Source organism: Trachypithecus francoisi, unplaced genomic scaffold (genome assembly GCF_009764315.1).
Source record: "Trachypithecus francoisi isolate TF-2019V2 unplaced genomic scaffold, Tfra_2.0 Lachesis_group14, whole genome shotgun sequence".
Classification (NCBI taxonomy): Eukaryota; Metazoa; Chordata; class Mammalia; order Primates; family Cercopithecidae; genus Trachypithecus; species Trachypithecus francoisi.
The window spans coordinates 19,566,232-19,580,357 of NW_022681459.1; the positions used below are offsets into that span (position 1 = coordinate 19,566,232).

The 14,126-nt window shown below is 49.9% G+C and overlaps 1 protein-coding gene across 1 annotated transcript in view; it reads right to left on the minus strand.

The window, feature by feature from the left end:
* Window positions 1-780: 780 nt before the first annotated feature.
* The window catches only part of URB1 (URB1 ribosome biogenesis homolog), an 80,871-nt gene continuing 67,525 nt past the window's right edge, over window positions 781-14,126 (minus strand). The window contains exons 31-39 of the mRNA XM_033232305.1: window positions 12,944-13,104; window positions 12,212-12,323; window positions 10,149-10,255; window positions 9,463-9,606; window positions 8,192-8,301; window positions 6,874-7,071; window positions 5,316-5,557; window positions 4,029-4,619; window positions 781-2,406 (exon numbers count right to left, since the gene is read on the minus strand). Of these exons, the coding sequence (XP_033088196.1) occupies window positions 2,225-2,406; window positions 4,029-4,619; window positions 5,316-5,557; window positions 6,874-7,071; window positions 8,192-8,301; window positions 9,463-9,606; window positions 10,149-10,255; window positions 12,212-12,323; window positions 12,944-13,104 (1,847 nt within the window). The 3' untranslated portion in view covers window positions 781-2,224. The remainder of the gene's footprint in view (window positions 2,407-4,028; window positions 4,620-5,315; window positions 5,558-6,873; window positions 7,072-8,191; window positions 8,302-9,462; window positions 9,607-10,148; window positions 10,256-12,211; window positions 12,324-12,943; window positions 13,105-14,126) is intronic.

The window sequence follows — 14,126 nt, forward strand, 5'->3', positions numbered from 1 at the left end:
ATGTGACAGTGGATCCGGGACCCTTGAAGAATCTAGTCCTCTAGTGCCCAGCAGCCTTGTTCCTGGAGAGGAGACAGCATCACACTGTAAATCCTAGAAGAGCCATGTGTCCCCTACAGCTTTCAGGCAGGAAGTTGGTAGGTTTTATTTTTAAAATAACTGCCCCCCGCCCCAATGATTTCTAATGTAGCATTTTAGATTTTAAGTCAGGTGCAGACCACGTACCATGTGTTCTCCATGGGCTGAGATTCCCTTCCTCCACGCTAAGTGACTGGAAAATACATGGGCAAGGTCAGGGCAGTGGATTGAGAAGGGAGAACAAAGACAAGCAGGACTGATGAGCTCCAGAGGTGCAGAAAAGAAGGTGAGGTGCTGAAAATGTGTCCTTACTTGACTGAGCCGAACTCGGCTTTGGAGCACTTGTCACCACCTGACGTAGCACGTATTTGACTTGCTGGGCCCTAAGAACCTGGGAGGCAGCTGGGCCTGGAGCCAGGGATGAAGCTGTGGAAATCCATCCCACCTGCTCGCTGCCTCTCCCTGCGCCCCCAAAGGCATGGGGTTCAGGGATATTCCCCAGACCAGTGTCCTTCCAGCCAATGCCCTCTGCATGAACGAGCAGAGGTGCTTATAACCAAAGGAATCCCCATCAATAGGCCTCGGAGAGGGGGATAAAGATTAAGGGGAAGCAGGAAGAGAATGTTTTGCTGGAGCAGTGCTTGCCTGAGTCCAACTTGGATCTAAACATGGGATTTCAACTTCAGGACAGTCTCAAATAACAGCGTTGTAAGGTTTATTTGGGTAGGGAAGGGGGACAAGTGAGGTAACTGATCCTTGCTTTGTAGACAATGCAAGACAATTATTTGCGGTGAAGGGACTGTATGCCAACAAGTGTTACTCATGCTTTAGTTAAAACTTTGTCAGCTAAAACAAACAATTCTAAAGAACACCGGTAGAAAATCAAAGTGTAAATGTTTCACACAAAACCAAGGCTTTGTCAGCATGATGTACGTTATATGGCAAATAAAACAGACACGTCCTAGGCCACAGAGCAGACCCCAAGAGCCCCAGGTATGCAGGAGAGTCTTAAAGGAACAGACAGAAATTTTAACTGCGAAAACCACGAAATTTCATGACTGTCAGCTACAACACCAACTAATATATGACCATTAATAGTAAAATTCTGACCTTTAAAATAAATGCAGGCCTACGTGGAACAAAAATAGTCCTTTAACAATGAAAGGAAAACACAAAAACCTTACAAAAATAGACATTTATTAACAAGCATTTATAAAATTCAAAATCCCTTCTTTGATGTGTAACTTTAAAAATTACAGGCTGTCTTCTCAAAGCAGAGGTCAAATCACTTCTACATTTTAAGGATTCAGTGTAACATCTTTTATTTAATACAATAATTAACAAACATTGGCAGAAATTAAGTTATTCAAAAAGTCATACTAAACTTTGTTATGACTTTTTATAGAAAAATAAACTTTATTTTATTTATTTTTTTGAGATGGAGTCTTGCTCTGTCGCCTAGGTTGGAGTGCAGTGGCACAATCTCGGCTCACTGCAGCCTCCACCTCCCAGGTTCAAGTGATTCCCCTGCCTTAGCCTCCCGAGTAGTGGAATTTCAGGCGTGCACCACCACGTCCAGCTAATTTTTGTATTTTTAGTAGAGATGGGGTTTCACCATGTTGGGAAGGGTGGTCTTGAACTCCTGACCTCAGGTTATCCACCCGCCTTGGTCTTCCAAAGTGCTGGGATTAGAGGCATGAGCCACCTCACCCAGCTGAAAAATAAAATTTAAACACATCTCTTCGTTTTTATTAACGAAGCCTTTTGACATTTCAGCTTTAACACACATGAATTTCTTCTGCATTCAGAAGTGCCTCAAACTTGAGCTATTTCCTGTGACGAGCTCCAAGCCCCTAGAGAGGAAGGGGCTGGCCTGGCCTGACGAGGCAATGGATGGGCCTCATGGCCTGGAAGTCCCCACATTCCCTGCAACTCTGATGCGGGGCACACACAGGCCCGAGTTTATCATTTCCTGGCCTGTTCAATAAAGTCCTCTCGACTTTTCTTGTGAGAGAACTGAGTCAATGTACTGAACCTGTTGTTTCCCATGCCTTCTCCGGAAACCCTTGACTCAAACAAACTTCTAGAAGCCGGTGCTGTGCTTGAGGCTCTGGTCATCAGGGCGCAAGGCGCTGGCCGGCAGGAGTCAAGCATCTGAGGCTGCACTGGCGACATCCTTGCAGAGCACCACGATGGCCTCCTCTTCACTGCTCGGAGCATCATCTGCGGCCTCACACACCATCCGGATGTGGGTTAAGAGGGTGTCAGGCCGCTCGGCCCCCAGCCAGATGTCCTTTATGTAGAGAGACACCAGGAATGCTGCGGAGGCTGAACAAGAGCAGGGGGATAGGCCGTTAGGATGCACACCTGCTCAGCTCGAAAACAGGTCATCCTGCCCACAATGCAATGGCTTTGCCAAGTGCCCAAATAAATCATGCGACAGGCCTGTGCAACCCAAGGTGAGCAGACCGATACAACAACTCATTCTGCCTTTGCTTAACTTTTGTGTTAAATCTTTTTTACTAAAAAATTTTTTTCTAGGCCGGGCGCGGTGGCTCAAGCCTGTAATCCCAGCACTTTGGGAGGCTGAGACAGGTGGATCGCGAGGTCAGGAGATGGAGACCAACCTAGCTAACACAGTGAAACCCCGTCTCTACTAAAAAATACAAAAAAACTAGCCGGGCGAGGTGGCGGGCGCCTGTAGTCCCAGCTACTCGGGAGGCTGAGGCAGGAGAATGGCGAGAACCTGGGAGGCGGAGCTTGCAGTGAGCTGAGATCCGGCCACTGCACTCCAGCCTGGGCGACAGAGCGAGACTCAGTCTCAAAAAAAAAAAAAAAAAAAAATTTTTTTTTAAAAAAAGACAGGGTCCCACTCTGACACCCAGACTGGAGTGCAGTAGCGTGATCTCAGCTCACTGCAACCTCGGCTGCCTGGGCTCAGGTGATCCTCCCACCTCAGCCCCCACAGTAGCTGGGACTACAGGCATGTTGCCACCACGCCCAGCTAATTTTTGTAGAGACAGGGTTTCTCTATGTTGGCCAGGCTGGTCTCAAGCGGTCTCCCCACCTCAGCCTCCCAAAGTGCTGGGATTATAGGTGTGAGCCATTGTGCCTGGCGAAAATCTATCTTTCTTCTGATGAATATGTGTGGATCCCCTCAAAAAGCTGTTACAAGACAAGTCTCTTCCTGGTTCTGACCGTCCATGCCAAGAATGAGACTGGAGTTTGAGAAGAACTCCCCAGAATCATTTCCTACCATTTCCTCAGCGGCACGGGTAAGGAGGAAGAAAAAGCTTTGCAGGCAAAAAGGCTCAACTCCCCAACTGCGGCCAGACCAGAGGGCGAGGTCGCCCCTGCTACCAGGTGAGCCCACCCGCTAGGCTGCTGGCCCCTCCCTCCCCTGCGCCCCCACACTCCTCCGTGAAAGGACAGCCCTCTGGGTTACCACACTCACCTCCCTGGAGCTCTAACGGCCCCCTGGAGCCTGTGCTACTCACTCATTCACACTGCTAGGCTCCTACCTAGTGACTGCCAAGTACACAGACTGCACATGGGCACATTTGTAGGCATGTGAAGCTATCTGTGCACACATGCACACACGCAGCTGACCACGTGTGAAACAGAACTCAGCATGTGGCTAATGGTCGGAAACCGACTGCCCCGCGGGGTGGAGAGATGCCAAGGTTCTGAGGTGCCCTCTCTGCACCGTCCACATAACCAGCACCAAAGGTTTCTCCTGCAAGCGAAGACAAAGACTTCCTTCCCTTCACATTCACTGCCCAGTGGCAAGTTCTCTACAACCCCAGAACCGTAAGAGGCCACCTACACAGGCACAATAGCCAGCTGAGGAAGTCGGCAGAAACGAAGCGTTCCAAGCACAGAAGTCACTCCTGCCCCAGACCCACTTCTGCATCCATTTCTTCAGCCTCCAACGAAAAAACCAGCCTTACCTCGTGTGGCTTCGTCCTTCTCACTCAGAGAAGATAGACAGAGAGCTTCCATGGCCGGGTGGAAGGGGCTCCCTGCCTGGCCCTGGGCGGCCACCAGCTGCAGCATGACCAGATTGAACAGGCAGGCCACCTCCTGCGCAGGCCCCGCCAGCCCCTCGGCCCCACAGAGCCGGCTATACAGCTTGAATACGCTGCTCCTCACGGCGCCGTCCTTAAGGAGGTCAGCCACGACCACACGGTGTGGCAAAATGTGGCTCTTCAGCCAGCCAACTAGTCCTGCAGCCTCTGCCCTGCTGAGCGGGTGCTCGGCCACCGACCGCAGCACCCAACTGACTGCCAGGGAAGCGGTGGCATACACGGGGCCTGGTGCATTGCTCTCGGGGCTGGCTGAGTCCACAGGCTCCTGAGTGGGGTCAGAAACAGGGATCACTGGTCCCCAGTAGGTCAAGATGGACCTCAGGAGGCCCTTGCATGTCTCCAAGGTAGATGCCATCAGCTCAGGGTCGGCCATCTCCTCTAGCCTCCTCTTTCGGCCCCGTGGGCCTTTGGCTCGGGCTGGCATGACAGGCTTGTTTTTATCCTTGAGCATTTCTGTTAAATGCACAAAGAGAAGGTAGTGAGATGGGGGTCCCTCCTGCCCACACAGATCCAGATGTGGGGAGGTGTCCATGGGGGACACGCAGGGCGGCTTGCATGTCCTGAGCACCTGGCCCTGCTCCCACGTCAGGAGCCTGGTGAGTGCTCGATGTTTCACTATGCCTGTCATCACTGTTGTTATAACCAACTCATTAATCCTCACACCATGAGGCAGGCGCCATTACTGTCCTCTTTACACACAGGGAATCAGGGCAGCATCAGAGCTTCAGTCCAGGAGGCCTGCTTCCAGTCTTCTCCTTAACCCTGCACTACAGGATGAGGTGGCAGCAAGTAGCTCATAGCCACCCCCAGCCTCTTTACAGGAGGGCACCCCGATACTAAGGTAGGTGAAGTGACTTCTCCAAAGACAGAGAGCTAGTAAGCAGCTGGGCTGAAACTCAAAGGCTACCCAGCTCCCACTCCAGGGCTCCAAGATGGATGTGTCCCATCTCTGAGCCACATTAGCTTTGGAAATATGGCTGAGAGGCAGAGACAGAGGGAGGGAGAGGGAGGGAGGGAGGGAGAGAGAGAGAGAGAGGGAGAGAGGGAGGGAGGGAGAGGGAGGGAGAGGGAGGGAGAGGGAGGGAGAGGGAGGGAGAGGGAGAGAGAGGTGTTGGCTACTCTGGGCCAGTCCTGGGTCCTGACACTTACTCATGAGCTCCCGGGCTTGGCCCTTCTCAATGACTGCTCTTAGGTCTTCCTGGAGCTTGAGGTCTCTTTCAATGAGGCTCCACTTGTGCAAGAGGACAAGGACGTCCTTGGTGGAAAGCACTATCTCATTTACAGTGAATCTGTTCATGTCCTTGAAGGCCTGTATGACGGTGGCCCGGTACCTCAGCACAGAGTCAAGTGTCCCGAAGAAGTTGGTCAGCTGGATGGGGGCCAAGGTGGGCCTGTTGGGGAGCCAATGTTACAGACTGAGCAAAGGCTGCCTCCCCAGCCTGGCAGTCAGCACTGCGGCAGCCTGACGATATCACACACCCAGAGGTACACACAGTTCCTCCAGGAACCAGGTTTTCCTGCACAGCAGACATCTAGCATGTGCCCCCAGGACGCAGAAAAGAAAAAAGTGAGCCACTCCAGCAAGGCACAAAGGGGACCTGGAGTCTGATCTGCACCCTAGAGGCACAGAAACTTCCGGAAACCCTGGCTAAACAGGGTGGCCAAACACACAGCTTGAGTTTGGCCACCTCAAACAGCCAGGGTGCCAAGAGCCTGCGAGGGCTCCACTCTGGGCCTGCCTATTTCCCTTGCCTCGCTGACCACCAGTCTGAAGTGAGAAAAACTCAGGGAGGCCCTGGGACAGTGTCATCACCCACGGCCAAAACCTGACTGATGGCCACCAGGAGGAAAAAGATCTCCCTGAATTCCAAGAGAGTTAAATCCTGTAACATCGGTTCCACACAATTGTAAACGTAAAACCAGTATTTTAAATAGCAATTGGTTCTTAGACACCAGCATGTCTTCCGGCAATCCCTACATAGGAAAGGTTGACTATCCAGCGTGGACTTAACAATTTAGTTTTAAACAATACAAAACAAAAGGTCTTGTTCTTTATCAAGACATTTTTCCTTCTGAGATTACAATCCTCTTGCTATCAACCTTCTGGTTCCGGTTAGCATCACTTGGCTCCCAAATCAGAAATAATGAGTGCACACTGTGTATTTTCTGTAACATGGTAGATTCGGAGGGAAATTTAGCTCTTCCAAGGAAACCAAAAGCATGACTCCAAGGGATCGGGTGAAAATACTGAAACATTCAAGAGAATTCATGGACAAGGAGTCTTCACAGGCTAATGAAGGCAGAGGCAACTTTGGGAACACCCTGTCTTATGTTAGAGTCACAGAAAATACTTTCTTTCTATGAAACATCACTTGATTCTAGTGTTTGAATCACAGTATCAAGGTAGATGGCTCGCCGGCTAAAAATGACCTCAAACGATGCATATTCGGGTTTGAAAAGTATGTTAAGTTCTCGAGGCCTTGACAAGAAGCCTTATAAAGTTGAAGCGGAAAGAAAGAGCTCATGAAATAGATGTTCTGACACTACCTACACCTGACACTGGTACTCTGCCCCAATCCACAGCAGGTCACGGCCCAGCGTTCCCCTGGTACAGCCAGAGTCGTGACCGAGACATGGTGTCCACAGGTGGCAGACCAACACAGCATCCAAGAGGCCAGGAAGGCCCCCCTGGCGGGGCAGGACTCACCTCAGGTGCTTCATGAGCACGACAAGAACATAAAGGAACTCATTGACCAGGTGCAAGGCAAGCCGCTTGGCCGGCTCCTGGGAACTAGGCTGGCAAGCGTGCTGGCTCTCCCACTCCACGGCCTTATCCCCCAGGTTGGTCACCCACAGTGTGTGTAGCAAGGAGATCACATTAGACAGCAGCGGAGTCTCCAGAAACCTAAAACCAAGCACAGCAGCCTTCAATCTGCCACATCTTGTCCTTTCAGCAGGATCAGACTATCCCCCTCCATAATCCTATCTGCTCATCCCCCTAGATAAGCATAGTCTCCAAGTAAAAACAGGGTGCTTGCTATACAAACGCAGCTTCCACGCAGGACAAGGTGCACCTTCCTAACAGAAGACTGCCCTAAGTCCCTCCAAAAATTCAGGGGCCACTGGGGCATACTAATAAAAACTGTCCGGTTCATGATAACAACTCAATTTCTACAACAAGCCATGATTAGCCAGGAACATTAGCTAATTATGCCTTTTATAAACCTGAAACAGTCTTGAAGTTGATGTCCAAATACACATTCTAATTGTGGATATTAATTTCTTTCCCCCCACCCCCCTTTTTTTTGTTGTTTGCAGATATACTTGGATATATTACTTTCTTTTAGAGAAATTTCAGGAAATACTTTAAAAAAAATGCACAAAAGGGCCTGCATTCTCCCAGGCTTATTATAGTAGTTAGTTCTTTGTAAGACAGAGCCCTCCCGCCAAGTGCTCTCTGCTGTGACAGAGTCTTCATCTTTTCAGACAGTCTCAAACAGCAGGAGAATTAGGAATCACAATAAATCATCAAGTTCACACCCTTGGTGCTGTTTCTCCAATGTGGGCTCGTCACTGAGGACAGACCCCGCACTGACAGCAGAGCCCTGTAACCTGTTAGACCAGCCTTCCTGCAACAGACAGTTGCAGCTGCTAAAGCCTTAGAGAACAGGACACTACTTCAGAGCACAGAAGGCTGCTGGGACACCAGAGGAGGAGCCTGACCTGAGCAGAACAGAGCCAGACAGGCTGGCAGAGACTCTGCCAGATGTGAACAGCAGCTGGTGTCTGCTGTCCCATGGCAGACAAGAGACACTCAAGGAAAGGCTGTGAATGGAGGAAAGGCACTCTGGCACTGCCAGGAGGAGGACTGCCAGGCATATGGTAGCATTGGAGGACACTGCATTTCAGAGAGCATGGATTTTACTGGACATTTCCAACCAATCGAGCTGGCAGCAGACATCATTGTTTCTGTTCCTTTCCTTCCCACCTGACTGACGCGCACCTCGCATGCAAAAGGTACTTACTTGCTTTCAAGGATGTGTAAAATCCATGTTAAAAGGCTATAGTCTCGTATGATTTCATAGGCAGATCTGGCAACCTGGGCAGCATTCTGTAGAATTTCCAGAATCCAATTCTGAAAACCCCAAACAAGAAGTTACTCTTCAGCGAGAAAACCCAATTTACTTGATTAAAGAAACCGTTTTAAAAATGTAATGGTATGGTGCCATTACAGGTGGTGGCTGCAAATGAAGCCTGCTGTGCTAAGTCTGTCAGAGTGGTGGCTGTGTATGAAATGTGCCCTTCCCCACAAGTGACAGTCAGAGGACACAGACTTCCACAGCAAACTCTGGGCCCGGGGGATCCCCACTTCCATTAATCCATCATCTGGAGCCCACCCACAAGCAAAGCTGCACCACAGAAGCCAAGGGCCCAGACGTGCAGCCGCCGGCACAGGGACTGCGTGAGGCCCGCCTCCAGGCCAGCCACTGGCCGCCAGCCACGAGCCACGCAACCCCGTGTTTACCACCTGGAAGGGAGGACATAAAAATGGGACTGTCCCCTGACGTGTTCATGGGGTGCTTCAGAATTCTCACATGCCACAAAAAACAGAAAGTTACCATACTCAAATTCAGTTTAATCAAATGGGCTTCTTCATCTTGACTTACTCTATTTACCCACATTTTACATATGAGAAACAAAAGCTGACTACACTAGAAATTAAATCAAAACACTAAAGGCTTTTCCTATTTCCTTCTACCACCTACCTGTAATATCTAGAAGGCACACACACCAGCTCTTGGTTCCTGACTGGTTAGGTGAGGCTGTCTGTTTCAACCTGACTCTTGCTTTCTAAATGAGTTCTAATGACCCCCAACTTCTGTAGGAGGTGAAATCCTGGTGATTCCAAAGTGCCTCAGAGCACCTCAGTCACTGCCGGGGGTTTCTAGACTTTTTGGCCACTCCGAAGGCTCATGATTAGTGATCAGTACACCCCACTGATGGCCTTCATATATGCCAAGGGCCATATACACAGTAGGAGGGCTGCAGTAAAGAATATTCAGAGGACACACGACACTGGGGGTCACAACACTGCAGCCTCGAGTGAATCCACCCGCTCTGCACGCAGGGAGCAGGACAGGCGCTGTCAATGTCTCACTTCCCCTAACTGAGAGCCAGGTTTAGGTCGGTCGTGTCCAGGCTGGGAACCGAATTCATGAGGCTTGACTTCCAAATAAAACCTTAAGAAGCGGCACAGGACCTCTCGCTCTCAAATAAGCTTGTGGAACGCATGTACCTGCGCCGCCTCGTCACACAGTGGGCTGTAGAAGAAGGACAGGATGATGTGGAAGACGCCACGCCGGGCACACAGCTCATAGCACTGCTTGTCACGGATCCCCTGCCGCAGAAGGCCAAACACCCACTCCTGCTCCGTTTTTTGCTATAACCCAGGCACACAGAAAACCGTTGTTAAGTAAGTGAAAGTCCTTTCATCTGACAACTGTTCAAACACTACTACTTTTAAGTGGCGGCAAAGGTTTGTAACACAGCAGCCCTGACCTCCATGTCTGATTATGAAAAATCCCTGATCTCATCTTTGATTCTATTTCTTCAGGTCAGAAATGGAGGATTGCGTCAAGTTTAAATACTGAACTGAAGTCAGATAAGTATTCTATAAAAGAATATTTACTATGAATATCTAAAAACAGAATTTAATTATTTACCCCAGTGATTCACCAAGAAAATACGAGAGTGTCGTAAAGCTCAGGACTCTGAAGCAGAGTTTTGAAGGTATGAGGCACCATGTAGAAGTGAGTCCACAGCACAGAGACATTACGAAGTGCAGGCCTGCGTGGTCACTGCCTGCACAATCGTGTGGGCTGTGCAGCACACAGTATCCATGGGGAGAATGGCAGTACACAACAGTGGCTGCACAAGCAATTCAGGGCCCTGTGGAAGGCCATGAGGGCTGTGGAAGCATACCTCAAAGTCGGAGCTGTAGAAGAACTGGAAGAAGCCTGGCACTTTGTCCATGTTCAGGTCCTCGTGCGACAGCAGGAAGTTGCTGACCTTCAGATACATGTGCTCCTCTGAGAACACAGGCAGACAGTCAGTCACAGCAGGCCCCAGCAGGACGCCCCCTGGTCTGGCAGCACTAAGAGGCCGGCGTTCTGGGTATGGGTCATAAATCCCCTCCCAGGAACTTCTGTGTCCTGACTCAGAGGACTGGCTCTCGAGAATGAGAACACAATTGGACACCTCAGCTCCATACTGCACACAGGCTTGCTCTCCTGGCTCAGAAACCACTGCTGGACGTTGAGTCCTTCAGGGACCTCGCCACCTCCCCTCCCCAGCTTCCGTCCGACAGCATAGGCTCAAACCAGCAGGTGGGAAGGGTGGGACTTGGTCACGCATCCCACAGATCTGGGCTGACACCACACCGACCCGCTGCACCTGCCTCTAGCTTCTCACTGAAAGGATCCGTCACAGCAGCGGGGCTCAGACACTGCTGAGCGCCTCTGGAATGCAACAAGGCAGAGGCAACAGACACCCTAGCTCCTGCCATCTCCCATCCTTGGATCACCAATGAGTCTACCCCATGACCAAGCTGCCCTGCACACGCCCCACCCCGACATGAGCACCGGTGTGCGACAGAGCCATACTCAGGACCAAAACCGTCATGGTCTCTGCCAATTATTTTCTTCCCCTTCCAAATCTCCAAGGCAAGTAAACCCACGGAATAAAATGGAATGGGAGCAGATGAAAATCAGATCTGAATTCTAATAGCAACTTGACTGTGAACGAACTGTGGGGCCTTGCCAAGCTATCTACCCTCGGGAGCCTCCGTCATGAGTGTGGGGGACGGGGTGGAAACGGTGAGTGGACTGTTCCCTCATCTGAAACAGAACCATGTTATACGAAAAGCACCCTGTGATCCCTGATGGTACCAACTTTCTATGATTCTTCTCTCCATAACCAAAAGCAGTCTTAGAATGAGCTCACTTCTAGTCACAGTATCTCAACAGTGGTAGCCCCATTCCTGTAACAAAAAGGAGCCTTGTTCTAACAACGTGGGTTACACCTGCACAGTACTCACACACCAAAAGCTTTGTAGCCAAGGACCCATGAGCCTAAGCATGAATTGATGATTAATAATGACGGTGATGGTGACGGCAGCTATCACCGATGGGTTTTTACTGTGCCAGGCACTTACATGTGTGTGAGTGTGTGTGATCTAGGCCAGGTGTGGTGGCTCACACCTGTAATCCCAGCACTTTGGGAGGCTGAAGCAGGAGGATCGCTTGAGCCCAGGAGTTGAGACCAGCCTGGGCAACATAACGAAACTGTTTCTACAAAAAAATCAGTCAGGCGTGGTGGCATTCGCTGTAGTCCCAGCTACTCGGGAGGCCGAGGTGAGAGATTACCTGAGCCTGGGAGGTCGAGGCTGCAGTGGGCCGAGATCATGCCACTGTACTCCAGCCTGGGTGACACAGCCAGACCGTGTCTCCAAAAAAAGCACCAAAAAACAAAAGAAGTGCATGATCCTCATCACCCTCACAGCAATGCCAGAGGCAGTGGGTCCTATTATCACCCCATCTTAGAGGAAGAAACGGGCATGGGGAAGTCTGGGATGGTCTGGCTGTGTCCACGCTTTTAGCCCCGGGTTCCAATCCCTATGATGTGATCGGCCCACATTTTAACTTCAGTTTTACTTGCTCTCACCACAGTTTTCTATAACTACAAGCAAATAGGAACATGTACTCTTTCCCTCCGTTATAAATGCTGTTCTGCACTTTGCTTCGTCATCTCATTTTTTCTGGATTTCACCCCATGGGGTCCATGACGAGCTTCCTCACAGCCATCATCTATTTACTGTCCAGAGCTGATGGGGACTTCGGGGACTCCTCATCTTCCACGACCATGAGCACGGAGTGGCCTTGAACACAGATGTGTGACCCACTACACCTGTGGGACTAATCTCTAGAAGTGGACTTGCTCAGCCTCAGCTTTCCAATTTCCCCTCAACCTAATTATGCCAGTGGTACCTGGTTTCAAAATCTGCAGGGCTGCTTTGGCAATGAAGAGAGCCAAGGTAAAAGTGAGTCTCATGTCCTGAGTTCGAATCCCATTCCGGACTACATCCAACAGGTAAAGTAGCTTGAAAACAGAACAGAAAAGGAAAACGTAAGATGAGCGTGTTCAGAACTACGGTCAGTCTTCTCTGGTGCAGCCGAACCGGGGCTCGGCAGGGTGTGCCTGCTCCTCATATCCCAGGGGCCACCAAAGACGAAGCTCACAGGAGCAGACACAGTACTCGCCAGCATCTCCGGAACACGTTTCATTTTTATTTTAGGAGTCAGTCATGTGCACAACAGCAGAGAGAAGTCTGGCACCACGCCCTGAAAAGCTAATCTGCTCTTGTTCCTCCAGCACCACGGGGTACAGGTTTCTGAGGTTCAGTGTGGCGTGGATAATAGCTACCTTAACCACTGCGTTTAGACCAAAGAAATACTCAGTAGAAGTCACATCATTTTGTCTACACACAACACAAGAAAGTCTGTATGGAGAAACTTTTCTCAGCCTCCACAGGAGGTTGTGGATCAAAGGCAACCTCCGGCATCACCTCCTAAGGGAACAGACTTCTGTTCTTCAGCAGAGACCTCCCACCAATACACCACCCTCCAGGTTCCTTAGTAAATCCTTCTACCAGACTGGGTGGACAGCCCGCTCCCTGAAGCTCCCACCCCCACAGTAGGATGTACACTCTTCCTACTTACCTGGGGCTGCTCATGGAACCGTGCCCCCTCCAAGTGTGAGTAGTAGGCCGCCAGGACACGGTAGGCTATGGCTCGCATCTGGGGGTCATAGCTGCTGAGGGCTGTGACAGTTAGGCCCAGAGCATTTGAATCCAAAAATTTTCGACAATCCACCACAAACTCTACAGGAAATAAGATACAGCATGAAACACACACAATATGATTTCATTATTATTGTTAACCTGGAGAATGAAATTTCCTCTTGCATCTTACCAACAGCTACATGTGCCAAGCACAAGGAATGCAAGTCTCTCTCCAACTCCTCCTAACTTCGGCTGAAGTTAGACAAAAACAAACTCTTCCTTTATGTGGCAATAATGACCATACCTTCAGTTTTTAAAATGCTCATACATTCCAACCAGGATAATTTCATTACTTCTCATGAACACCCAATGAGTCAGGATATTGGAGGTGACACTGGGACCCACTGCAGAGACCCCAGCATGCCAGCGGCCTGGGGAACACAACTGGGAATCAGCAAAGAAAATCAGTCCCCAGCTTCCACCTTGCTCCACTGCGGGCGCCTGTCTATAAGCATCACCGAGGAAAGCACATATGGCAGTGAAAGCAGGAAAAGGCAGCTGATGCCAACCAGCCCGACGAAGGACTCACTCATACTCACTCTGCAACCCTAGCTCTTCCTTCAAACGAACAACCCAAATCTCACAGAAAAGTGGCTCACCAAGCTTAATGAAAAGCTACGGTCCAGAGAGCCTGTTGGCTGGTATCCATTTGCCATTTGTGAGGCCTAGAGAAGCTGACAATCACTACGAGAGTGGAGAACACTCAAAGAGAGAGGGAGAAGGTCAGACACATGAGGGGATGTGTCTTACCACAACCTAGAGGGCTCTCCACTAATACAACTGAGGACACCTCACCACTTCTTAATAAAAGCCCAGGCTATTTTACAAGATAAATACTATCAAGAAGAACCTTAGCATAGGGATTAATGATTAATGATTAAACTGATCTTGATAATTACCCACAATGATGTTCTCGAGATAGAGTGACCAGTGGCCTAATTGGGAATCAAACACAAGCCAACTGAAAGGACTACTCCAAATGAGTAATCATGGAATATACTATCAATAAGAGACAGTCCACTGATGACATTTTTAAAAGTTACAGAAAGATTAAGCATGTT